At 40.3% G+C, this 25,248-nt stretch overlaps 2 protein-coding genes across 2 annotated transcripts in view; both read left to right on the top strand.

The window, feature by feature from the left end:
- Positions 1-15,950, top strand: part of VWA3B (von Willebrand factor A domain containing 3B) — a 204,484-nt gene extending 188,534 nt beyond the window's left edge. The window contains 7 exon segments of the mRNA XM_027072611.2: positions 473-597; positions 2,049-2,186; positions 4,531-4,631; positions 14,845-15,061; positions 15,195-15,303; positions 15,306-15,453; positions 15,882-15,950. Of these exon segments, the coding sequence (XP_026928412.2) occupies positions 473-597; positions 2,049-2,186; positions 4,531-4,631; positions 14,845-15,061; positions 15,195-15,303; positions 15,306-15,355 (740 nt within the window). The 3' untranslated portion in view covers positions 15,356-15,453; positions 15,882-15,950.
- CNGA3 (cyclic nucleotide gated channel subunit alpha 3) overlaps positions 15,418-25,248 on the top strand; it is a 74,072-nt gene continuing 64,241 nt past the window's right edge. The window contains exon 1 of the mRNA XM_053200485.1: positions 15,418-15,453. The gene's annotated coding sequence lies outside the window, so the exon portion shown is untranslated. The remainder of the gene's footprint in view (positions 15,454-25,248) is intronic.

The raw sequence follows: 25,248 nt of genomic DNA, 5'->3' as shown, positions 1-25,248 counted from the left end.
ATATGATGAATAGGTGTGCAAGATGACTTTCAGGGGAGTGGGGCAGGTAGAGGGGCTGCTTTTGGTGAAGCAAAGCTAAAGCCTTTTTTCAGGAGATGGAATTTAAGCTGGGCTGTGAATATGAGAAAGTTCTTACAGCCAAAGGTAAAAAGATCCAGTCTCCAGCCAGAGCAATTCCTGTTTGGAGTAACGATTGAGAACTACTCCTGCGTCTTTCACTCCATGAACTGACCTACCTACTTGGAGTATTTCTGCAGTCTTCTGACCGCTGAGAATGGGCCACATTTTTGCTGAGGGCCTCAACAAGGGCACATTCCCTTTTCTCCAGCCTAAGTACAGGAGAGCCCTCTGGCTAAGGTGGGGGTGCGGGTGCGGCTTATATCCAAGGAAGATGACTGGGATTGCCAAGATGGGGTGAGCCTAAGGAAATAGGCATCGTTTGTCTTTATATTTTAAATCTGATTCCTTTCAGGGGTTGTAAAGAAGTGTGTGAGCCCCACCCATGCACTGGTGGGCTTCAGGTATGGAGACACCAAGGTTGTGCCGACCTCATTCATCACGCCTGTCGGGGGTGCCATGCCCTGCCCGCTGCTCCAGGTACCTGCTACAGCGATCTTCTCCAGGGGCACTTTCCACCATCCCCACAGTTGTGGATAATGGGATGGTGAGGCCACTGCTGGGCCTTTGCTAAACATCTGGTTGGGCTCCTCTTGGGAGCTTGTGTTTGAGCAGGAAAAGCAGTGGCCCCTGTTCCTCTGGCCTCTTGCCTGGTGACCTTTTTGCTCCACTTTCATCTGCTAACCCTCTATTGGGTAGTCTCATGACTGCACAGACTGGCTTGCATTAGCACCTGTGGCCCTTGTCACTTTACAGAAGATGGTTGTGGAAGGGAGTTGCTATAACTGCTAACTCCCTTAAAACTTTATTTTATTATTTTTTTAGTTTATTTATTTTGAGAGAGAAAGTGCACGTGCAAGTGGTGAAGGGGCAGAGAGAGATGGAGAAAATCCCAAGCAGGCTCTGCCTCAGTGCAGAGCCCGATGCGGGGCTCGAACTCATGAACTGCAAGATCACAACCTGAGCCGAAATCAAGAGTCAGACGCTTAACTGACTGAGCCACCCAGGTGCCCCAACAACTGCCTTTAAAACTTTTAACTGCAAAAGATTATATTAAAACAGGTTTAATAACAAGGGCAGAAGTAGCACTTCCCTTGACATTGTAGTCAGTTAATGCCAGACCTTGATACCATAATGCAGTTACACCTGAACATGCATTCCACAGGTGAGCTGGGCTGATGTGCTCTCCTCTGCATATGAATTCATAAAAGCTGTGCAGCCTCTGTCCCATCCTCCTGCCACTACCTGCATCTCAGTGCCCAGGCCAGAAGTAGACAGACAGCCTCCCAGACTTGCACCACTGCCATTCCTTGGACGGGGAGCTGGGAGGAAAAGCGCCGTGAGCACTCCCAGGATTCCATGTTGGTTGTCTGCTGCCACCTCCCTGAGCTGACCCAGAGCGCCTGTCGGTGCACTCTGTCCCTGACAGATGGTCCTGTCCATCTGACAAGTGCCCAGCAGCCTCTGCATGCCCCTTCACAAGATTTCCCTTCTTCCAGAAGCTGTCTCTTTGTAACTTTTGCCCATGGATTCCAGGCGTGTGCTTGGGGGCAACATTAAACAAACCTCCTTTCCTTTTGGTGAGGGCCCTTCAGATCAATGAGGACACTGTTTGTATCCCTCCTTGTCTTTATGTGAAATAGGTTACTTTAACCAGTCTTTGTAGGATATGGTTTCCAGACCTCTGGCCATCTTGCATCTTGCTGGCCATCCCCAGGATCCTTGTCAGGTGAAGAAGTCCTGCTAAAATGGGGCTCCCCCAAACTGATCACAGAATTCTGCGTGTGGCCCAGTGAGCCTGGAGAAGTTTGAAACCATTGATTCTTTCTTAGTAGAGAAAAAAATATGTGTTTGAATTGTAACATCAGTACTTGCTCACCATCTTCGGGTATTTTAAAATATTTGCTATGGCATAATGTTCTCATCTACAGGTTGGAGATTATGTCTTTGCCAAAATTGTGATACCCAACGGATTTGACTTCTATGTCCCTGCCATTGTCATAGCACTTCCGAATCAGGATATGGCCGAAGATAAATTCTACACAGTTTTGAAGTGTAACAACCGGAGAGTAAGTAGGCTTTCAGGGAGGAAAGGGCTTTCTCACTAGGCAGAAGGTAGCTTCTTTTACCCCTACTCTCCTGGGCAATGCCTCTCTTTCCTGGCTCTGCCAGACATACTGAAGGAATGATTTCCTTGGCTGTACATGTTCCCTTTGTACATCCAGTCTTCAACACAAAATCTACCCTTAGTAGGGTCACCATGGCTCCTATCTCCTTCATCAAATGGCCTCTTTGGCTGTCATTCCGCATTTGACAGCTGGGGAGGCTCATGCCGGTTCTTTACTGTCCTCCCCGGGTTCCTACAGCACCTTTCTCTCTCTCTTCCTTGCCTGCTGCTACTAGCCTTTTCTGGCCTTACATTCCCCTCTCTGTCCTCCTTATGAATTTCCCTAAATGCTTTAGAAAGCCCTTCATTAGTTTACAGATCTGATGATGTCGCTTGTCTGCCTGATGTCCACCCCCCCCCCCCCCACTTCCTGCAACGCACACATGCTTCTCATCAACCTCAAGAAAAAGCCCGGCCTGATCCCATCATGGCCCCAGCCCCGTGGAAGACTCACTGCTTCCTGAACACTGTTGGCTTCTCTAAGCCCCTAGTCTTTCCCTCTTCCTGGACCACCCTCCCTATCTTCTTTCCACAGAAACTCCTGTCACCAGAAAGACTCTGCCTAACTTCCTGCTGAGGCCCTCAGGGGTCCCTCTTCCCACACTGGCTTCCTCACCAACCTCCCAGTTCCTTAAAGGCAGGAAGGCAGGGACAGTGACCTATTCATCTTTGTAGCTCCAGCACAGCACCTGATGAAGGTTCTCAAAATTGCTTTTTTAAATTCTTAAATGAATAACGTTGCTAATGGAAATAACATTGTCTTGATGGACCATTTAATATGCCTGGAAATTAGACCAGCAAGCAAAAAGGAAGAAGCAAAATACTAGTGGCTAACTTTATTAAGCACCTACTGTGTGCCACAGATACTAATCCAGGTACTTTACATGTAATGAACAATTGAATGCTCAAAACACTGTGAGCAGGTACATTTACTATCCCCGTTTTGAGATAAAGAAACTGAAGCAGAGAGATTAAGTCACATACAGGGTAAGTGGGACAATGAGCATTTGAACCCAGGCAATCTGGCTCCACAGCCTACATTCTGAATAAATCTCTTTGCCCAACTGTCTAGTATACAGAATATAAATAACCAGTCAATTCTTGACTATAATATGAGGTGTATTCATCAGAGGAGGAGTCGTGGTAAATAAATTTTAAAATTAGGGGCAAGAAGTGAAGACCAGGAGAGCCAGAGGCCCTAGAAGCACTATATCCAATCTGACAGAACAAGAAAGAGAAAGGGGCACCTTCTCATCAACCCAGGAGAAAAAAAAAAAAAAACTTTGAGAAAATAGACTTTCCGAGAGCTATTTAGATGACAATAAACAGACATCTGGCAGGGCAGCAGGCTGGAAGCTTTTTTCTTTTTAATGTTTAATATTTATTTTTTGAGAGAAAGAGCAACAGAGAGACAGAACATGAGCATGGGAGGGGCAGAGAGAGAGGGAGACAGAATACGAAGCAGGCTCCAGGCTCCGAGCTGTCAGCACAGAACCCGATGTGGGGCTCGAACTCACAGACCGTGAGATCATGATCTTAGCCAAAATTGGACACTTAGCCAATTGAGCCACCCAGACACCCTATCGCAGGAAGCTTTTCTGATATGCAGCACCAGCTCTGGGGATGTCTCCTAGGCAAGAGAGGGGAAAGCAAATCAAGGGACATTTGAAGAGATGTCCCTGAGCATGCCCTAGGGTGTGGGGAGAGTTGATCCCTGAGAAAGAGCTTCAAAGTCCAGGAGGGACCTTGGAATTTACCCACATGACAGCAAGGCCCTAGAGACTAAAGCAGTATGGTCAGGGGGGTAGACATTGAAGACCATTCTGATAGAGATTCATGGGGCTGATGGCGGCACATTAAGCCCGGGGTGGTGGTTATAGTTTCTGAGTCCAGGAAAGAGGTGGCCAAGGCTGAAGTAAAGGTAGAAAGGAAGGTGGTTCTGTTGAGGGATGTGTGGGCATGCATGGGCATGTGCGTGGGCAGTCATGTGCATCTTGTGTGGATGGCCTTGGCATGTGATCCAGGATATGGAGACACGAGAAATGAGAAATGAGAGCACTCAGCGATGACTTTCATTCAGCATGTGATTATCAAGATAGGTTTTGCAATTTGACTGCCCTCTTAAATGTCACTCTGAATAGGAGAGTGGCTAGCAGCTCTTATAATGGGTTGAGCTAAACAAAATTACATCTAAATTGTGGACATTTCTGACTTAAGTTGTGTGAACCCTTTTGGCATTATTACAGGAATTTTGCCCTCGGAGTGCACTTATTAAGATCAGCCAGAACAAGTATGCTCTCTCTTGCTCTCATATAAAATCACCCCCAATTCAGGAGGATCCAAAAGTGTAAGTAGACCCAACTTTTTATACTCCCTGAATTTTATTTATATCTTTGCACCTTTAATCTGTTTCTGGGTTGGGATTCATGATCTCTATAAATACTTGGGGAGAAAAGCAGAAGTGGAGGAACTCCTGCTTAAAATGTGGTTGTTTTGTTTTTGTTTTAATGTTTGTTTACTTTTGAGAGAGAGAGACAGAGCGCGAGCAGGGGAGGGGCAGAGAGAGGGAGACACAGAATCCAAAACAGGCTTCAGGCTCCGAGCTGCTAGCATAGAGCCCAACACGGGGCTTGAACTCACAGACCGCATGATCATGACCTGAGCCAAAGTCAGACACTTAACCAACTGAGGCACCTAGGTGCCCCTAAAATGTGGTTTTATGATTATTATTCCTTCAACATCACACCTCTTACTTGCTGATTATTTGTCTGTCTGCTTCTAATCTCAAATGCAACATTATTTTACTGACTCCTCAGAAAAGTATTCAATCCTGTCATGGGCATGAAGAAATTATTCCCCTTTTATTTGTAAGGGTTCAAAGCCTTCTAACGAAGTCTCACTCTAAAGCAAAGGTTAGATTAAGTTTCAGTTAGGACCATCTGCCTCTCCCCTTGCTGGAGAGTGAGAGTAAGGTGTTGGCCCTGGTGCCCTGTGCCCAGGTGAGCATGGGTGAGTGGGTAAGTGGCAGTTTCCAGGAGCTACAGTGGGGTGAATCCATTTTCGTCTGAGGAAATAGTATTGTTAAAAGCTGGAAAGATAGGTTAAAGTCAGTAAGAAGAAATGCAGGCCTAGAAAGCAGGCAAAAACCCAAGTCCTTGGGGCTGATGAGGGGCATCACAGTTGGAGTCGGAGCCATGACTTTGGAGATGAAGGGTGAGGGAAGGAGCAAGGGTTAGGGAAAGGGATCATGAAAACACCCTCCAACTTCACTGTGGAGTTTGTGGGTTGTCATGGGTGCCAACCTTCATTCTCCTGATGGCATCACCTTGTACTTCATAAGCAGAAACCATCAGGTGTCTCTCCTCCACTCCTTTTCCTCCACCTCTAGGCTTGTGGAAACTTCTTTCTCCCTGATGTCAAAATCCCTTCTCTTGTCCAAGGCTGACCTGCCCACCAGACTCCAGAGGCCTTCCCCACTACCCAGTCCTTGCTCCATCAGTTATCCTGGATTCTCTCCTATCTCCCTAGCTCCTCTCCTGATTCCTTCACCTCAGCAAAAACCCAACTTTGCCTCCCCTAACGTGCATGCATTCACACACCCGGTCCTAAATCCATAGAGCTCCCTTAGTTCTGCCATGTGACCTGGCATGCTCCCTCCCTTCACAGCTGCTCTCTATGTGGCAGTCTCATGGGCTGATGTCTCCTCTCTCTTGCCTCCTCTTCCCCCTCCTTAGCCTTGGGTATTGGCTCCCTCCCTTACCCCTGTGTGAAGCTATTCCCACAGCAGCCACTCAAGACCTCTCACATGCTCACACTGAGTGTGTGGGCTGTTTCAGTCTATTTACCACTGTCAACCACCCCTCCATCTCTTGAGGCCTGTCATGGCTCCTCCCTCTGGATTTCTTCCCTGCCTCACTCATTTCACCCACATCCATTGCTTTCACGACTCCATTTACACTAAGGACCTCGTATCTCCCTCTCCACCCCACAACATTCCTATCCTCTGACATCAGGATGGTAGTGTCTGAGAGTGGAACCCTGGATGGGCTTTTCTAAAAGCTCCCCTGCTGGTTGTAATGTGCAGACATGGCTGATAACTATAGTGGGAAGGGCCTTGGAAACTAAAACCTGAGTGCCTGTCCCAGCCCCATCCTCACTTATTTTGTGTCCTTGGGCAGGTTGCTTATCATCTAGGAACTTGTTTGCTCACAGGTGAGGATTGGAGATGGTCTGTTGCATGCTTGGGGTAAAGCAGGTGGTCAGGCCCTGGCGGGAATCCTGTTACTTCCAGCCATTCACCTGAGGGCACAGAATCTCAAATTCAGCACATCTAAAACTCTCCACAGACCCACTCTCATCTCTGCCTTCCCTGACTTAGTTCTCTCTTCCACCCACCAGTTCATGGAGTTGTCCAAGCAGCATCTGGTAGTCATCCTTGGCTTCTTCTTGCCCTTCACCCACTACTCCCCATTGGTCTCCAAGTTGTATTGATCTAACTTGCAAATACTGCTCAGCTCTACTGGATCTGGACTGCCTTAGGTCAGGTGTCTCATTTCCTGAGGCCCCTGCCTTTGGCCTCCTCCTGCTACAGTCCCAGCCCGCTTCTGAAAGGCTGAGCAGAGGAATCTTCCTTGTGTGGAAATCTGCTCCTGCCCCTCCCCTACTTAAAAAACCCTTCAGAGTCCCCCTCCTAGGCCCCTTCTGCTTTTTGTTTTCTTTTGTTTTAATTTTAGTTAGTTAACTTACAGTGCAATATTGGTTTCAGGAGTAGAATTCAGTGATTTATCGCTTACATACGACAGCCAGTGCTCATCACAAGTGCCCTCCTTACTACCCATCACCCATCTAGCCCATCTTATTATTCTAGCTTAGCCTCTTGTGGATCTGATTCAGGCCTGCCTCCCTAGCCTCACTTCTCCCTAGCCACCCCACAACCAACTTCTCACAAGCCCCCTGTACACTAACCATGCGAAACTACTTGTAGCTTTCCCCCCACACCATGCTTTTTCAGGGATCTGTGCTTTGCATAAGCTAAGCATTCCCTCCCCCTGGAATGTTATTCTTTGTCCTTGGCCACTAGGGCACTCTAACATTGAACTCAAGCATCACCATCACTATGTCATGATCCGAGACTCTAGCCCTTCTATGCAGTGAGGTGATCTCACTGTATCATGTAGCGGTTTCATTACAGAAATTTTCCCTTGTGTTGGCCATGTACTTTCTTAATTTCTCACTCCCATTATGCATGAGTCCTTGAAAGCAGATGTCAGGTTCTGTCCACTTCTAGATCATAGTTGCCAAGGTCCGGCTCATAGGATATGCCCAATGAAGAATGACCCAGTGAACAAATATTAGTGGATGCCCAGCATTGTTCCTTGAGAGGTGCATGGTTTCACAGAGCATCTTTCCCTAGGTATTATTATTGAAAATATACACTACAATCTTTCATTCTCTTCCAGGTGAGTATAATGTTTCATTTATAATTATAACACATGTTTTATTAATCTCAAAATCATATCCAAATTACAATACATTTTAAAGGAATATGAAAAGATATGTCTAGGTATTGACCATTTTCACTAAATTCAACATTATCAATCCTATTTTAGAATTAAAATTCAATTCTTTCTATGTTGAGAAAAGCCTTTAATTGTTCTCTATCTTAGTCCTGCTCCAGGCCTTATTTAAAGCTCTTAGCTGCTAATTACCTACCCAGATTTCTAGGGCTTTCTTTACACAACAGAAGCATTCATTGACTCTCTGGTCTCCCCATGGTAACTTCCACTGTTTTTTTTCTCTGCCTCCCCACTAGCAAGAGACTACATTTAACTTTCTTAAGCAGAGGTCATGTCCAACACACTAGGTTCAGAGTTTAATCTCTCTCTGTTTGTACAATCAGGGCCAGCAGGTGTGAGCACACAGACTGAAGGTGCAGGTCTTATTTTGTCTCCTCTGGGATTTCCTTCTGGCAGGTCCTTTCTCATCAGGAGCACATCCTCACTTACTCTATACGTACCACCTCCCTTCAATTTATCTTTAGTAAGCCTTCACATCATTATACGAAATGAGACCATTAAAAAAAAAAATCCCAGTGCTTTCTTCATGGGCTGATTAAAGAAATGTGCTATAGCTTGCAACTCCAACAGAACAGCACTTGACTAAATTTAACTTTAAAATATTGAATCCACCCTAACCGTCCATTTGGGGTTGATCAGACAAAGGATACATAGCCCCAGGCAGCTGGGTGGACCAGGATGCCAGACGTTCAGCTCTCCATCTTCTGTACCTCCTCTTTTTCTTCTTTTTTGAGACCTCCAGTTGTGGGTGACAGAGTATTTCCCCCAGGCCCCTCTTCTGGTTCCTAACTGAGGGTGACAGTGAAAGAGGGAAGTCTTTGGAGGGTGAAGGGTTCAAAACTGATTGAATATGGCCAAAACTGATGCAGAGTTTAAGTTTCAGCTCAAAATTTGACACCAAAATGATTCTTGAGGACTTTTGTCCTCCACCATCCAATATATTCCCCATATTGCTAAATTCCAAACAACTAGTTCTTAAAGAAGAGAGTGTTTAGTATCTCCATATTTGCAATGTGAAATCACGGGTGGCTCGCACTGGTTTGGTTTTTCTCTTTTCTTTGCTATATGGTTGAATGCATTTTCTGACAGCACAGCTGAGAGAGAGCTGTGCCTTCTGAGAGTGTGTCTGTTGGAGGGAAATGATTGCTCTTGCTTTACCCACCTTCAGTAATGTCCCTGAGGTTTTTTCTACATTTCATGGCATAGAGATGTCTGTTCTGGGTTAAAATCGTCCGTAACCTGGCTATAACTTTCTCCATTTAGAGAATACACATGTAATTTCTCCTAATTCCAAGATGCAAGCAGACCAGGAGGAAACAGGAAAGGGCATCTGAGTGGCTCAGTTGGTTAAGTGTCTGACTTCAGCTTGGGTCATGATCTCATGGTTTGTGAGTTCGAGCCCCGGCCTGGACCCTGCTTAGGCTTCTGTATCCCTCTCTCTCTCTGCCCCTCCCCTGCTCACACTCTGTCTTTCTGTCTCTCTCTCTCTCAAAAATGAACAAAAAAAATTTTAATGTGATCAGGAAAATCAGAGAGAACTAATCATTTTCTCTATTTCGAAAAAATCACTGGACATCCGAAGGAAATTGCTGGGCAGTGAGATCCTGAAGGCAAGGACTGTTCTTTTCTTGATGTGTGATTGTAGTTGTGTAGTCTTGGGTACATGGCTGTGTACAAGTCTATGGGAGGGGAGACTACTCTCCTAGAGTTCAGATGTGTGCTGTCCAGGTCTGTGGTCAGCTCCTGATTCCTGAGTATTAGTGCTCATTGTCTTTCTTTGAACAGTTTAATCATTTTCCATCAAACCATTTAAGAATGTGTCCCAAAGGAAATAATAATTCTGTGCTGGTTAACATTCCTCCCTTTCCTCTATGTAGTGTGGCCTCACATTGTCTTCCTGACAGCAGTGATACTAAGTCTTCGATTGAAGCCTCAAGATTCAGTGCTGGCTCTGACATTACATGAGATGAATCACTTCCTATAATCTTGCCTCATCACTGCTGACTATTTTTCCCTTAGAAGGAGCTGTGCATCTAAAATCATTAAGCCTCAGTATGTCATTAGCTCCCTCGTCTCTTCTGGTCAGATTAGGACCCCCATTTCCTAGGCTGGAGCAAAGCCCTTAATAAAAAAGCAGTTCAAGAACAAACCCTGCCTGTGAGTGTCCCATATTATCTGGAGGGACAAATGCCATTGCCTATTTTCAGAAAGCATTCTGCGGTGCCCTAATATAAGAGAGCATAGAGAATCATAGCGATTTCTAACCCTGAGGGCCAGTGGTAACAATTGGGATGGCAGCAGCCTTATCAGTCTCTCCATTTTCTGCTCCTTCCATTGTTAAAATTCAGGGGTCTCATGGTCCTCACCAGACATCTATTCGGTGCCTACCCCATAGGTCCTCCCATTCTAAGATTGGCTTTCTGACAGACACTTAGAGCAGAATAGAAACGAGGCCTCAGGAAACCAGTGAGATAGGGCAAACTGGCAAGCTGGCATTAGTCAGGCGAATGAGGTGGGTTTTGACCCAAAGAGGGTGTGGAGTGGGTGCTCAGCACTTTCCTCCCCAAAGTGGAACCACTGCTTCTGAAGAGCCAGTGGAAGTCACCATGCCTGGCTTCCCTCACCTTACCCCCACCCCCTGACACACACATATGTAATTTTTACCTGTTTGTCACATTATTTAATCAAACCTAGAGCCTAAAGTAATTAATAGGACACTGAATTTTTCTTGGTTTTGGTAGGAGATGAGGCAAAAGAAAGCCATTTAGCAGTGCCTTTCCAGGCATGCTGATGCATAATGTCCACTGGCTAGCAGTCTGGAGCATGGCCACCTTCCCTCTTCCTCAGAGTGGGTTTGAGCCAATCAGAGTGGAGGGGCATGGGGAGGGTTGGGGAGGGGGGCGCAGATAAGAACTCTCATATCAGATTCACACCTACCCTGACCCCCCCCCTTCTGCAAAGGGACATTTCCTGTGGAATATTTTGAACTTAGTTGACATCAGTAAAATGGGGTAGCTGCTTACATGACATGAAGGCTTTCCTTGATCAAAATTCTGGTCTGCTTTTTATTCTGATCATGACAGCTTGCATATTTTTATTCTTATTCCAAAGTATGCATTGTTAATATAATTTTAATTTAGAAATTAAAAGCAAAAAGAATATGAAAAAAAGCAAAAAGAATATAAAAATAGTTCCACATTTCAAAAGTAATCACCATTTGTATTTTGGCACGTATCCTTCTAGAGTATGCTCTCTGCTGTGTTGATTATTTTTCCTTAAAATAAAAATTTGTGTTTCTCCTCACCATTTATGACAGTTATAAAAAAATTTTTAATGTAGAAGAAGTGACAATCTTACTGGAATTCTTTTCCCTGAGGCAACAGTTAACCATTTGATGGAAAGGTTTCTAGTCACATACGTTGTTGGTGACTTTTTCCCCACTTAACAATATATTACTTGCTTTTGGCATGATGGGGACATGTTTTGTTTTGTTATTGCCTCCCTGGAATTTAATTATCCAGGTGGTGTGTGACTTATATGACCAGTCTCCCACTGAAGACTAGACATGTGTTGCTTCTCGGTCTTTCCTGCCCTTCTTACTGGTTTCTTTGCATGATCATCTTCCTGGTATCCTTCCAGTAGGTAGGTCAGCCTCTCTTCCACCTTTCTCTTTGGGTGCCTTATTCTCTACTTTCTCTCTCTCCTTCCTTGTTGCTCTTCTTTCTGAGAGGTTTTAGGAGGTGGACTGGACTGCAACCGATCCTGATACTTGGGAGATGTACATGGGAAAATTTTAGAGACCATTTCTAAAGAGTAAATAGAACGTATCAATTTTGTCCATTCCAGAGGGAAGCAGCAATGTGAGGAATAGTTGATGGTAATGTAGGTAAGATTTTACATTTCACAGAGGAGGGGTGGTGTCACAGCCTTGTCATGTGATTTCAAGATGAGTCTGAGAACCCAGCTCACAGAACTTACACATCTACATAGGTGCTGGCCTCATATTTCAAGATAATTTTGTTTGTGGCCTCCTCTGAGAAGGCTTTCTCCCATTTTACTGCTGTTGCTTGGGCCATTTTTTTTTTATTGTGGTAAATACATATATCATAAAATGTATCATTTTAACCATTTTTAAACATACAGTTCAGTGACATTAAGTACATTCCCATTGCTGTGCAGCCATCATGGTCAGCCAGTCCCCAAATTTTTCCATCATCCCAAACCACAACTCTGTACCCATTGACCACTAATCCCCCATTCCTTTGTGACTGACGTTTCATTTAGCATAATGTATTCAAGGTTCATCCATGTTATAGTCTGTGTCAGAATCCTCTCCCTTTTTAAGACTAAATAAGATTTTATTGTATTATATACCACAGTTTGTTTATCCATTCATCTGTTGGTGGACACTTGGGTTGTCTCCACCTTTTGGCTATTGTGAGTAATGCTGCAGTGAACATGGGTGTTTGAGTCCCTGCTTTCCTTCTTGTCTATACATACACAGAAGTGGAGTTGCTGGATCATATGGTAATTCTATTTTTAATATTTTGAGAAATTGACATACAATTTATATGGCAGCTTTACCATTTTTATATTCCCACCAACAGTGTACAAGTTTCTAGATTCTCCATATCCTTGCCAACATCTGTTATTTTTTGGCTTTGCTTTTTCTTTTCTTGGCAACAGCTATCCTAATAGGTATAAAGGCCATTTTTAAATCTCTCTTGGGAATTACCTCCTGAGTCTTTGAGCCAATCCTTGAAAAGTATCACATGTAGTGAATCTTGATCTTTTGAAGAGGGACTTGATTGATGTAATTTTCTTTTTAGAAATAACTAAAAATATTTTCCCACTTTTAATTTTTCCTTGGTAATTTCCAAGAGGATCTGAAGTAGCAGTGATCAAAAGTTATTCAGAGTGAAAGCTGGGTGATCAAGGTGGTAGATACTGCTTATGGGAACAAAATAAGGTTTAACACCAGGGAACTGGTGTTTTTAACTTACCCTGAAGGCCCTGAAAAAGGCAAGTTCCCCAGATGGTGTGCCATGAGGGCATGGCTGGAATGAAGTCATGATGTTCCCAAGATACCTTCTTTGAAATACAACATTGCTGGATAAATAAACTGACCAATATATTTTCTTTTATTTTTTTATAAGATAAAAAAATATTTTTCATGTTCTTCCCATGTCCTCTACCCTCATCCCCCCCACCCCAAGTCCCTGGCAGCCAGCCACCATTTTACTCTGTTTCTATGTCACATATAAGTGAGATCACACAGTATTTGTCTTTCTCTGACTTATTTCACTTAATATAATACCCTCAAAGTCTATCCTTGTCACAAATGGCAGGGTTTCCTTCTTTTTTTAATAGCTAAATGATATTCCATTGTATATGAAATATATATATAATACATATAACATATATATATAATACATATAACATTTTCTTGATCCATTCATCCACCAATGGACACTTATGTTGTTTCCATATTTTGGCTATTGTATATAATGCTGCAGTGGAACATGGGACTACAGATATTTCTTTGAGGCAGTGATTTAGTTGCATTTGGATATATACCCAGAAGTGGGATTGATAGATCATATTGTAGTTCCATTTTTAATTTTTTGAGGAGCTTCCATACTGTTTTCCATAGTGACTGTACTAGTTTACACTCCCATTAACAGCATAGAAGGGCTCACTTTTCTCTACAGCCTCAGCAACATTTGTTATCTCTTGTCTTTTTGATAATAGCCATCCTAACAGGTGTGAGGTAATATCTCATTGTAGTTTTGATTTTGATTTCTCTTGTGATTAGTGATACTGAGCACATTTTCATGTACCTTTTGGCTATTTGTATGTCTTTTGTGGAAAAACTGTTCAAGTCTTCTGCCCATTATTTGATTGGATTATTTGTTTGGGGTTTTTTTTTTGTAATTAGTAAGAATTTATTGTGCAGGATTATTAGTCTTTTCAATATTAGGTTGTATGAGTTCCTTATATATTTTGGACATTAATCCATTATCCGGTGTATGGTTTGCAAATAGTGTCTCTCATTTCTTAGGTTGCCTCTTTGTTTGATTGTTTGGTTCTTTTGCTGTGCAGACATTTTTCAGTTTGATGTAGTGCCACTTATTTTTGCTTTTGTTGCTTGTATTTTTGGTGTTATATCTAAAAAAAATCACTGCCAGAACCAGTGTAAAAGAGTTTTTCCCCTATGTTATCTTCTAGGAGTTTTATGGTTTGAGTTCTTATTATTTCCATTTCAGGTTCATTTTTGTGAGTGTTATAGGATAGGAGCATGTGGATTTCCAGTTTTCTCAACACCATTTATTGAAAATACTGTCTTTCCCTATTGAGTATTCTTGGTTCCGTTGTCAAATATTAGTTGATCACATGCGCTATATTTTCTAAATGGTAAGACTAGCTTTATGACTTCATAGTCAAATCCAATGTCAGTTAAATTAAAAAGCATATTGTTTTTGAATTTGGGAGACATTTTTCTGATGGTACACCATATAGTAATTAGGGAAAACTAAGGGTGTAGAAGAATGTTTCTACTGTACAAGCTCCAGTTCAGTATGTCAGGAATAAACTGAACTATGATGTGGCCAAGCTTATAATCCCGGGGTGGACAGAGGTCAATTCTGAGGCATGCCAAGAGACTTCTTGGGCAGGAATTGTTGCTTCATTCACTGACTTGGTCAGGACAAGGTCCAAATGACATTAGATTCTTCATGCCACGTGAGGCTCCCACAAAGACCTGTGGAAATGAACTGCATGGAATAAAATGCAGCCCAAACTATCAGGGCCACAGGACCTCTACAACTCCATGCCATGGGAAGAAGGCCAAGGGACCAAGAGCTGAGAAACACTGCAGGGCTGGCTTGGACATCTCTGTAGACACAGCAGCCAACAAGACCAGGGTAATCCTGCATTCTCTCTCTCTCTCTCTCTCTCTCTCTCTCTCTCTCTCTCTCTCTCTAGGGAGGATGTGAAGACAAAGAATTCTACTTTCTTAATATGGCCGCTCAAAGAAACTGACACTGGGGATTTACAAGAGCTAAGACCGGAGAACCCTAGAAAGAAGAAAAAGAAACCTTCCAAGAGGTTGCCTCTCCAGGAAACGGTGTCCTCAGAATCTGATGACTCTTATGGCATCAGATCCCAAGAGTCCTACCCCAAGAAACACCCCAAGCCCAAGGTAGGCGGGGGACGACATCACCTATCTCTGGAACATCCTGAAACCTCTCTCAAGAATAGTGCATGTGAGGTCACTCCCCAGTTTCCAGGCCCGTTTAGGTCCCAGAGTGGCAAAAACTCTAACACCCTTAAATAATGCTGACATCCACTTCCCCAGAGAAGGTCCTCAGCCCAGGATCTGGGCGTCAGCCAGCCACACCGTCGCTGCCATACCTGCACCTCAAGCAGCCCTGCCTTTCCTCCTAGAGCCACCCACAGCAGCAAAGGGCTGAGGACCACTGCTGAGAAACCTTAAAGCAGTCTAGTGGCAACTAGGTTTAAGAGAGCCAGCATTCCTCCAGGGCTGCCTAGACCTCAGCCAGTCAACACTGTGGAACTAGCCTCTCTGCTGAGGTAAGACTGCCTTTCATCCTACCCATTCCTACCCTGTTTGTAAAACAGGTACACTTCCCTGTTATCTCCCACCTAGATCTCCCGTCTGTTTGTGCTGTTTTCTGGCTTTTCCTAACCATTCTTTATCGTATTATTTTCTCTGTCCTCACCACATTATACTCAGTCTTTTGGTAAATTCATCATGCCCAGAAGTTTAACCTGACAGATTACTATCATAGGATTTTCAGCTATTTTTTTTGGGAGGCAATGTACTTATAATCCAAGCCTGCAGTCTTGTTTTAAATTAATTATCTCATTTAAATTAGAGATTTTATCACTTAATGTTAAGACTGAAATTAAGATCTAGTAATGTGTCTGAGATCTGCAAAACAAAATTATTAATTTCTGGCAATTTTTATTGAGCCCTCTCTAATTGTTTTTGTCTGTAGTCTGTTGTAGGTACCTCTAGTTGAGTGCGGAACCACAATAAAAACTCTTACATTGGAAACATTTCAAAACTATTGTATTGTTTGTTTATTACTGTTTTCTTTGAACACATTTTAGCAATGAGATGAAAGTATTCACTTCTTTTCATTAATTCCTTAGTGAAATTAGCTTCACTAATTTCAAAAATGAAATAGCTCTCCCAAATTCTTTTTCTAGTCAGTAATAGTCCCATAATAATAGGGTACAGATGATTATTTTTTTAATGTTTATTTATTTTTGAAAGAGAGAGTGTGAGCAGGGGAGGGGCAAAGAGAGAGGGAGACACAGAATCTGAAGCGGGCTCCAGGCTCTGAGATATCAGCACAGAGCCCGATGTGGCGCTCGAACTCATGATCTGCGAGACCATGACCTTAGCCTAAGTCAGTCGCTCAACCAGCTGAGTCACCCAGGCACCCCAGGGTACAGATTATTAATAAAACAAATATTGGATGCTAGGAAAAGATGGATTTTAGAGTATCACCACTAATACTCTAAAAATTTGCAATCAGGGCGCCTGGGTGGCTCAGTCGGTTGGGTGGCTGACTTCGGCTCGGGTCATGATCTTGCAGTCTGTGAGTTTGAGCCCCGCATCAGGCTCCATGCTGACAGCTTGGAGCCTGGAGCCTGCTGCGAATTCTGTGTCTCCCTCTCTCTCTGCCCCTTCCCCATTCGCACTCTGTCTCTCTCTGTCTTTCAAAAATGAATAAGTGTTAAAAAAAAATTTTTTTTTAATTTGCAACCTAATTAAAAATTGTGTTCATATTCCTGAAATCTAGGGTGTCACCACGGTCATGGCAAAGAAATTAAAGGAGGAATCTCCTTCCAAAAATATGAAAGAAAAAGGAACATCAGCTCAGCATCAGGGTAAAGTAGTAATGTAGTGAGGAAGGAATTGAGGAGTGAGGAAATGATCCAGAACAAGACAGGAGACAGTGTGTGGAGAAGCAGTATAACTCCCCACAGAACTCAGAGGTTCTCATAGGCTCTGGAATAATCATCCAGTTTTGGTTTGACCAGTGGAGAACTAGTGGGGTAGGAAAGAAATCATTCATCAAGTCATATTCATTCATGCCTTCATACATGCAAGCATTTGTCTTAGGCTGTATGCATTCATTCAATTATTCAACAAGCAATTGAGTGCTGACAGTATGCCAGGCTCCAGAGAGATACTATCAGCATTTGGAAGGTACTTACCTTCTCTATCTTACCTTTCTGCATCTCTACTCTATTTTTGGACCAATCGCTGTTGTCTGGTTTAAAGGCATGTACAAGGAATGAACTACAAGACAAATATACATAAGAAAACTTTGTTGATATTACATTACAATGCATGATATTCTCAATGACATTAAGTGATATATACAGTGTGTTGTACTTTATAGATAATGTCCAATTCAGTGTGCTGGGGGAAATTGTAATAAAGACAGTGTATTTCTACTTCCAGCCAGTGTGGAATAACAGGAACCTGATTTCATTCCCTAGCCCCTGCCTGAAACAATTAAAACACCAGATAAAATGTATGTAACCACAGTTTCCAAAACATTGGACATAGGCAATGAAGTACAGGATCTCTGAGAAACAAGTGAGGTAAGCCCCATGAGTGTGCTGCTTATTTCCTGGAGTCAGTTTCCAGGCTACAACAAAAGGATCAGGAACCCAGGCAGAGCCCGGTACCTTCTTTGAATGAAACTAGGATTCTGAAAAGACCAAGACAGCTGGAGTCTACAGGATAGAGGGCTGGAGAAGAGACAGCTACTCACAGAAACAACTCTGGATATATGTACATAAGCTCCTTTGAGTCTTCAACTCAGTACTTACTAGTGCATGGCTGTGAGGAAACTACTCAAGGTTGGAGAAAGAACTTTCCAGAAAGGTCAGAGGGAACAATCCTTACAGCTCACATAAGGCTGGGAATACCTCCTGTTTCATCCAGTCAGTGTAGAAAACAGATATCTTTATTCAAGGAGCATCAGATAGAGTACTCAGAAAATGTTTGCTTCAATAGTGGAACAAAATTGGCCTTAGACTAAACACTTCTCTGGTCCCATATAATAAGGCTTAAAAGCAAACCCTAGAGGAATAAAATTGTTTCCAAATAACCTATGTCTCAACACAAAGCTCAAGAATATTTGTAGGGATTAAAAAAAGACCACCCAATAAAGTAAAATTTACAGTGTCTGGCATTCAATCAAAAATTACCAGGCATACAAAGAAACAAGGAAATAAGACTCATAATAAGTTGAAACTAACTCAGAAATTGCACAGATGTTGAAGACTACCAGAAATGGTTACTATGTTGGTATATATAAAAGATTTTATATTTTATTATTTAAATCTCTTTTTAAGATAGTTGGCTGTATGTAGTAATTTCAATAGTACACTAATGCATTTCATCCCCATACAATGCACATACATCTGTATTCATTGCCTCAGGTGATTGTGTGTTTGATTTTCACTGAATAAATCTATGCTTTTTGCATATGCCAGCCAGAAGTAATAAATGGGGTTCAGTCTGTCAAAAAATAATAACAGTTATGTATCCAGATTTTATGGCCACCCCATATAATTGGCTTGGATCATAAGTAGGGGTGGGGCCAGGATGGAGTGATTGACAGCAATACAAGAACTATATGGAATGGGTACAGTTTGACTCTCTGAAAGAGATCTGCTCTTACTAGAAGAAATGGAACAGATATTCAAGAGAATGGATGACCACTTAAGTGATGTAAAACAGATCCATGCATCAAGTGACAGACATTACCTCTGCGTTCCTTTTCAACTCCATGAGTCTATGGATCAATGAGTTAGCCTACTACCAATTCAGAGTAGTTCCACGTAGATGAGAAACAGTCATAAAAGGGGGGAAATGTTGTAGCCAACACATTTAGACAAGAGAAATTAATTAAGGGAATAGAATTGAAAAAGAAGTAAAATTATATTTGCACATGATAAAAGAGCATACCTGAAAAACCAGAGAGAATCAATGATAACAATGATTTAAATAATGTAAGAGTTTAGTGAGGTGCAGAATAGAAATTTGACATACAGAAATCAGTAGCCTTTGTATGCACAATGATCAGTTAGAGGATATATTGATAGAGAAAAATCTCATATACAGTTGCAAGAAATAAAATAAAATATAGCTGATTCTTGGGGTGCCTGGGTGGCTCAGTGAGTTAAGTGTTCCGACTTCAGCTCAGGTCATGATCTCATGATTCGTGGGTTTGAGCCCCACATCGGGCTCTGTGCTGAATGCTTGCTTGGAGCCTGGAGCCTGCTTCAGATTCCATGTCTCCTTCTCTCTCTGCCCCTCCTTGCTCTCACTCTCTCAAAAATAAATGTAAAAAAATATTTATAAAAATATAGCTGATTCTCATTATATGTGGTGTTTATGTTCTGTAAAGTCATCTGTAACACTGAATTTAGCAAATACTGAATCGTTGCCCATAGAGAAATACAAGGTTAAGTTCCTGCAAGCCTCTGATCACATCATTTTCACTTATAAATATATAACCTTCTTTTGTCTCTCAGCACTATTACTCATGCCTGAATGAAGATTGTATAATACATATTTTCTTCTTGCACTTAGGAATACTAGATAGTACTTCAACATTACACTTGGGGACAGTTTTAAACAGCGAGATCACTAACAACACAAAAATGTGGAAAATGTGACACTAAATTTACTATTGAGAGGACACTTTTTTAGAGCAGGAGAGCTGAAACAAGGCAGTCAGGTGACTCATTTTTTGCCACTCTGAGCGTATGTATTTCTACAAAATGTATTGACTATTGATTTTAGAATTACAAGTAAATTTTAGTGAGTAGGTAAATTCACAAATAGAATCCATAAATAATGAGGATCAGCCATACCTAAAATAAACTTAACAATAAATGTGCAAAAACAATGAGAAAAACGTTAAAACATTCCTGAAAGACACAAAAGTAGATGTAAACCTCTGTTGGTTTTAGAATGGATGGCTTAATGTCATCAAGATGTTAGTTTTCTGTGAGTTCATTTATTAAAGTAACACAATCCCAATAAAAATAACTGCAAATATTTCATGGGGTTTAAAAAGTTGACAGTAAACTTCATATGGAAAAATAAACATGTGAGAGAGGCTAGAAAATACTAAAGAAGAAAAACCACAAGGAGAAGGACTCATGCTAATACATAAAACACTGTAACATCATTATGCCTGTGTGGTGCTAGCACAAGAAAAGCAGACTAATGGAATAGAGTAGAATCCAAAAACAGACAAATATATGTGGAAATTTAGTGTATTCTGACGATAGCATCTCAAATCACTGGAACTTTTTAGTAACTGATGCTGAGATGGCTAATGGCCATTGGAAAATAATAAAATAGATCCATGTTTCATACTACATATAAGAATAAACTCCAAATAGATCCAAGTCCTAAATGTAAAAAATGAAAACATTCAAGTATTAGAAGAAAACATGATTGAATTCCTCTGTAACACGGGTGCAGAGAAAGGTTTTTTGACTATGATTCAAAATTCAGATGCAATAAAAGATTGCTCAGCTACATAAAAGTTGATTTTCAAACATGCATTACCAAGAGGATCGTAAGCAAAGTCAAAAGACAAATGATACACTGGGAGACATTATTTGTACAGTATACCACACAAAGAGCTGATGTACTAAAATATAGAGAACTTTTAAAAATTCGGGTAAAAGAAATGACCAAAAAACCTGGCATAAAAAATAGGCAAAAGATATGAACTATTCACAAAGATTAAAGAATAGACCTTAAAATGTGAAAAGATGTATAACTTCACTAATGATAAGAAAAACGGAGATTAAAACTACATTTAGAGAACTTCTGGTAATATGACAATGTGAAGTGGTAATGCAAATCATTTCACAAATAACAATTTTAAGAACTGGATAAAATTTTTTAAAAATCAAGTATTTAAAGGTACAATAAAATGTTCAAAAGCAGGCAGAATATGAGGAGTTTATTCTCCAAAAACTATGAATGGAAAAGTTAAGAACTGTGAGGTTGTGACACTCTAGCCTAAGGACACTCCCCAACTTTCATGGCCAAGACAACAGAAAAATGTAGCCTGACTGGCTCAAGGTGCCAGAGATGAGTTCAAAGCTGAAGTGGAAATTTTAAAGAAGAAATCCTGGCATCAAGAAAGCACAGTAAGAATGAGCCATGAAATCTTGAGCAAAAACTCTGTTCTAATTCCTGGCTGATCACTAAATTATGCATGTGTAAGGGCAGACCCAGGAAACCCTGTTTTGTTTTGCTTTTTTTTTAGTGGAAAGTAGAGAGGAATATACTTTTGCGAGATAGAGCTATGTGGAGCAAAGTCTGTGTATTTGTTACTTTTGAACTGAAATACATTTCCAAACCACATACAGTTTAGGCAGCAGTAATCTGCTCGTAAGGGATTAAAGTGTCAGGGGAAAGAGCCTCAGGCTGGCAGAGCAGTTGAAAATTTAAGCAACTAAATTGCTGAAAGAGTGTGCTCCAAAATCTGCCCAAATCTTTGGCTGACCACTAAATTATTGGCCATAGGGGAAACACTGAAGGTAGCAGGGTAAAAGGCAGCAGTGAGAATCCATAGAACAGAATCGAGATTTGAACTGTTTCATACTACAGGAAAGAACAGTTTGCAGTTTGAGTACAGGCATGATAATTTATTAGAGTAGAAAAAAAAACAAGCAAGCCAAAATTTATTTTTAATTTTAAAGCCTTGAAGAATGCAATAGAATCCAGCATAACAAGAATATATTCCCTAAAGTATCCAGTTTTGAACCAAAAAAAACTGAGTAGACATACAAAGAAACAGGAAAATGTGTTCCATTTTGATGGATCAAAGACCATCATTAGAAATTTTTATTGAGTCCAGATGTTGTATTTAGCTGACTTTAAAGCAGCTATTATAAATACATTTAAAGAATTAAAGGAAAATATAGTAAATATGAAGAAATTAATAGAAAATCTCAATAGAAAAATGAAGGTATTAAAAATGCAAAAGGAAAATTCTAGAGCTGAAAAGTACAACTGTGAACAGCAGAGTGGGGAATCTTTGAACTTGAATATAGGTTAATAAAAATTACCCAATCCAAAGAAAAGCAGAAAGGATTGGAAAAATGCAAACAAAACCTTAGAGACCTGTCGAATTATTTGAAGTGTTTCAAAATACATAAAATTGGAGTCCTAGAAGAAGAGGTAGAGAAAAAATTTTAAAAATTGGAGACTTCCAAAATGTTGTGGAAAACATTAGTAGATCTAACAAGCCTAAGTAATCCTAAACATGATAAATACAAATAAAACTATTCCAAGGCACATCATAGTCAAACTGCCAAAAGATGATGATAATGAAAAAACCTTGAAAGCAACCAGAGAAGGACAATATGTTACACTCAGGGGAACAATGACACAACATGAAATGACTTCTCAACTAAAACAATGGAGACTAGAAGATATAGGAATGGTAAAGTGCAGAAAGAAAAAAACTTGTAACAATTATATATTCAATGAACTATCTTCCAAATTAAAGGTGAGAGGAATTCCACTGCAATATGTTTGAGTAAACTGTTAACACAGTACCCTCTGACAGATAACTATAAACTCTGGACAAAATACAAGTAATAACTACCCAGAAACTCTGGAGAGTGACTTAAGGCAAGCAGATTCTGATGTGGCGAATTTCCTAGTATTACGTATTTTAGCTGGAGAGCAGGCTGGGGCAGGAAATGGTCAGTGCCACATGTGGAGGCTTACTCTCTAAATGAAAACACATAGTCTTTCTGGGTTGAAAAACCAGAAAACCAAGTTTGGAGATAAGTTCTGGAAAGTGCAGAGAGCATCCAAACAAGGAGAAAGCCAGAAACAGGGAGCCACAAATTTTGTGTATATAAACTTTGCCCAAGTCTCTCACTGACTCCTTAACCACATATGCACAGGCACGTTACAAGATCACCATCCAAGGCTAAAATTGCACAGAAATTTGATCTGCCATCCAAGAGGCAGAGATTTCCATTTAAGCTCAAGAAAGCTAAAATCTGTTTAAATAAAAATATCAAGGGTTCTGAGTGATGTTACAGAGTCCAGAATGTCTGCAATCTAATATTCATGAACTCTGGGATACAAGGGATACAACTTTTAAGTTATTCAACATATAACCATGAAAATGTGATCCAGTTTCAAGAGAAAAGGCAATAAACCTGATATGACCCAGATGTTGGATTATCAGACAAGGAATTTAAAGTAGCTGTTACAACTATGTCCATTCAGGTAAGCAAAAGCCGCTTATAACAAATGAAAAGACAGGAAATCCCAGCAAAGAAATGATAAAAAAAAAAAAAAGGAAATTCTAGAACTAAAAATTATATCTTAAGTTTAAAAAAAAAAAACGAATGGGGTTATCAACAGGAGAGTCAGTAGATCTGAGATAGATCAATAGAAATTATCTAATCTAAAAAAGAGATAAAAGAATTTTTTAATGAACAGAATTTCAGGGAATTGTGAGGCCATACCCCAAAATTGAATATACTTTGTAACTGGTATTTTAAAATGAGAGGAGAGAGAGAATGGAAAAAATATTGGGAGAAGCATTGGCTGAAAAATATCCCAAATTTCTTGAAAGATATAAATTTATAGATTCAAGAAGTTCAGTGAACCCCAGATAAAATAAATAATAAGAAAATCATAGTTACAGTGTTGAAAAACAAACTAAAAGAGAAAATCTTGAAAGCCTCCAGAAAAAAAATGACAAATTATATAAAAGGAACAATAATTAGAAATCACTGACCTCTCATCAGAAACTATAGAATCTAAAAGGCGGTGGAACAACATCATTAAAGTGTTGAAAAATAAAATTTCTCAACCCAGAATTCTATCAAATTTGAATATATCAAAGGAAAATATTTTTCAAAAACAAAAGCAAAATAAAGACATTTTCAGATAAAAGTAAACCAGGGGAAGTTATCATCCGAAGACTTGTACTGTAAGAAATGCTAAAGGAATTTTTTTAGGCTAAAAGAAATATATATAATATAGAAAATCAGATCTTAAGGATGGAATGACCAGCATCTGAAATGGTAAATATCTAGGAAATATTTTTTTAACTGTTTTTTCCTCTCAATTCCCTTGATATAGATACAATACATATGGCAACTATAGCATTAAAGGCAACTGGTTGAGTGGTAAATGGGTCTATATGGTTGCAAGGTTTCTAGATTTTAAGTAGTGTGTTTTAACTTCTTTCTCTCAGCTCTCAAATAGGCCAACACACACACACACACACACACACACACACACACACACACACACAATGACTAAAGATATATACATCATCTTAAACTTGACTTATATTCCAAATTCTAGAAAACATTCTTTTCCATTGTGCTTGGTACTTTCACCAAGGTAGTCCACATGCCTCTGCCATGAAATAAGTCTCAATAAATTTAAAAGAATTTAAATCATACAGAATATGTTGTTGAACTGCAATGAAATTAAGTGAAAAACCAATGGTAATAAGATATTAAAATGTCAAAATATTTGGAAATTAAACATATTCCTAAGTATAGCACAAAGAAGAAATTACCAGGTAAAATGACAAATCAAAAAGTTAGTTATTTGAAAAAAATCAATAAACCTCTAATTAGTAAGAAAAAAGGGAAAGAACAGAAATTAACACAGAGTGGTTATCACTAGAGATCCTACAGACATTAAAATCATAATGAAAGAATAATTTGAACAAATTTTATCCTGAAAAATTAAAAAACTAAGGAGAAATGGACCTTGAAAAATAAACTAAACAAAACTGACATAAAATGAAGCAGAAAATCTGAATGACCTATCTATCAAGGAAATTTAATGGGTTATCTAAACTCTTCCCACAAAAGAAGTTCCAGGCCTGGATGGTTTCACTGATGAATTTTGTCAAAGAGTGAAAGAAAAAAATAACATCAATTTACACAAAAGCTTTCAGACAATAGAGGAAGAGGTAGTACTTCTCAACTCTTAAGAGCCTAGTAGAACACTAACATGAAAACAAGGGTTACAATAAAAGCAAAATACTATATAAATTAATCAACCTATATAATACTATATAAGTTAATCCAACCATACATAAAACAGATACTACCTCATGACCAAGTCAGATTCATCCCAAGAATGAAAGATTGTTTTAATAATCAAAACTCTGTTGATGTAATTCAATTTGCTGCAACATAAAGGATTATCTCACTAGGTACAGAAAAAATGATTTGACACAACTCAAGATCCATTCATGATACAAACTTTCAGGAAAAATCGGAAAAGAGAAAAAAAGTCCTCAAACTATT

The sequence above is a fragment of the Acinonyx jubatus genome, chromosome A3 (genome assembly GCF_027475565.1).
Source record: "Acinonyx jubatus isolate Ajub_Pintada_27869175 chromosome A3, VMU_Ajub_asm_v1.0, whole genome shotgun sequence".
NCBI lineage: Eukaryota > Metazoa > Chordata > Mammalia > Carnivora > Felidae > Acinonyx > Acinonyx jubatus.
Note: the sequence above shows the minus strand (reverse complement) of the source record. Positions and strands in the feature narration are given on the sequence as shown.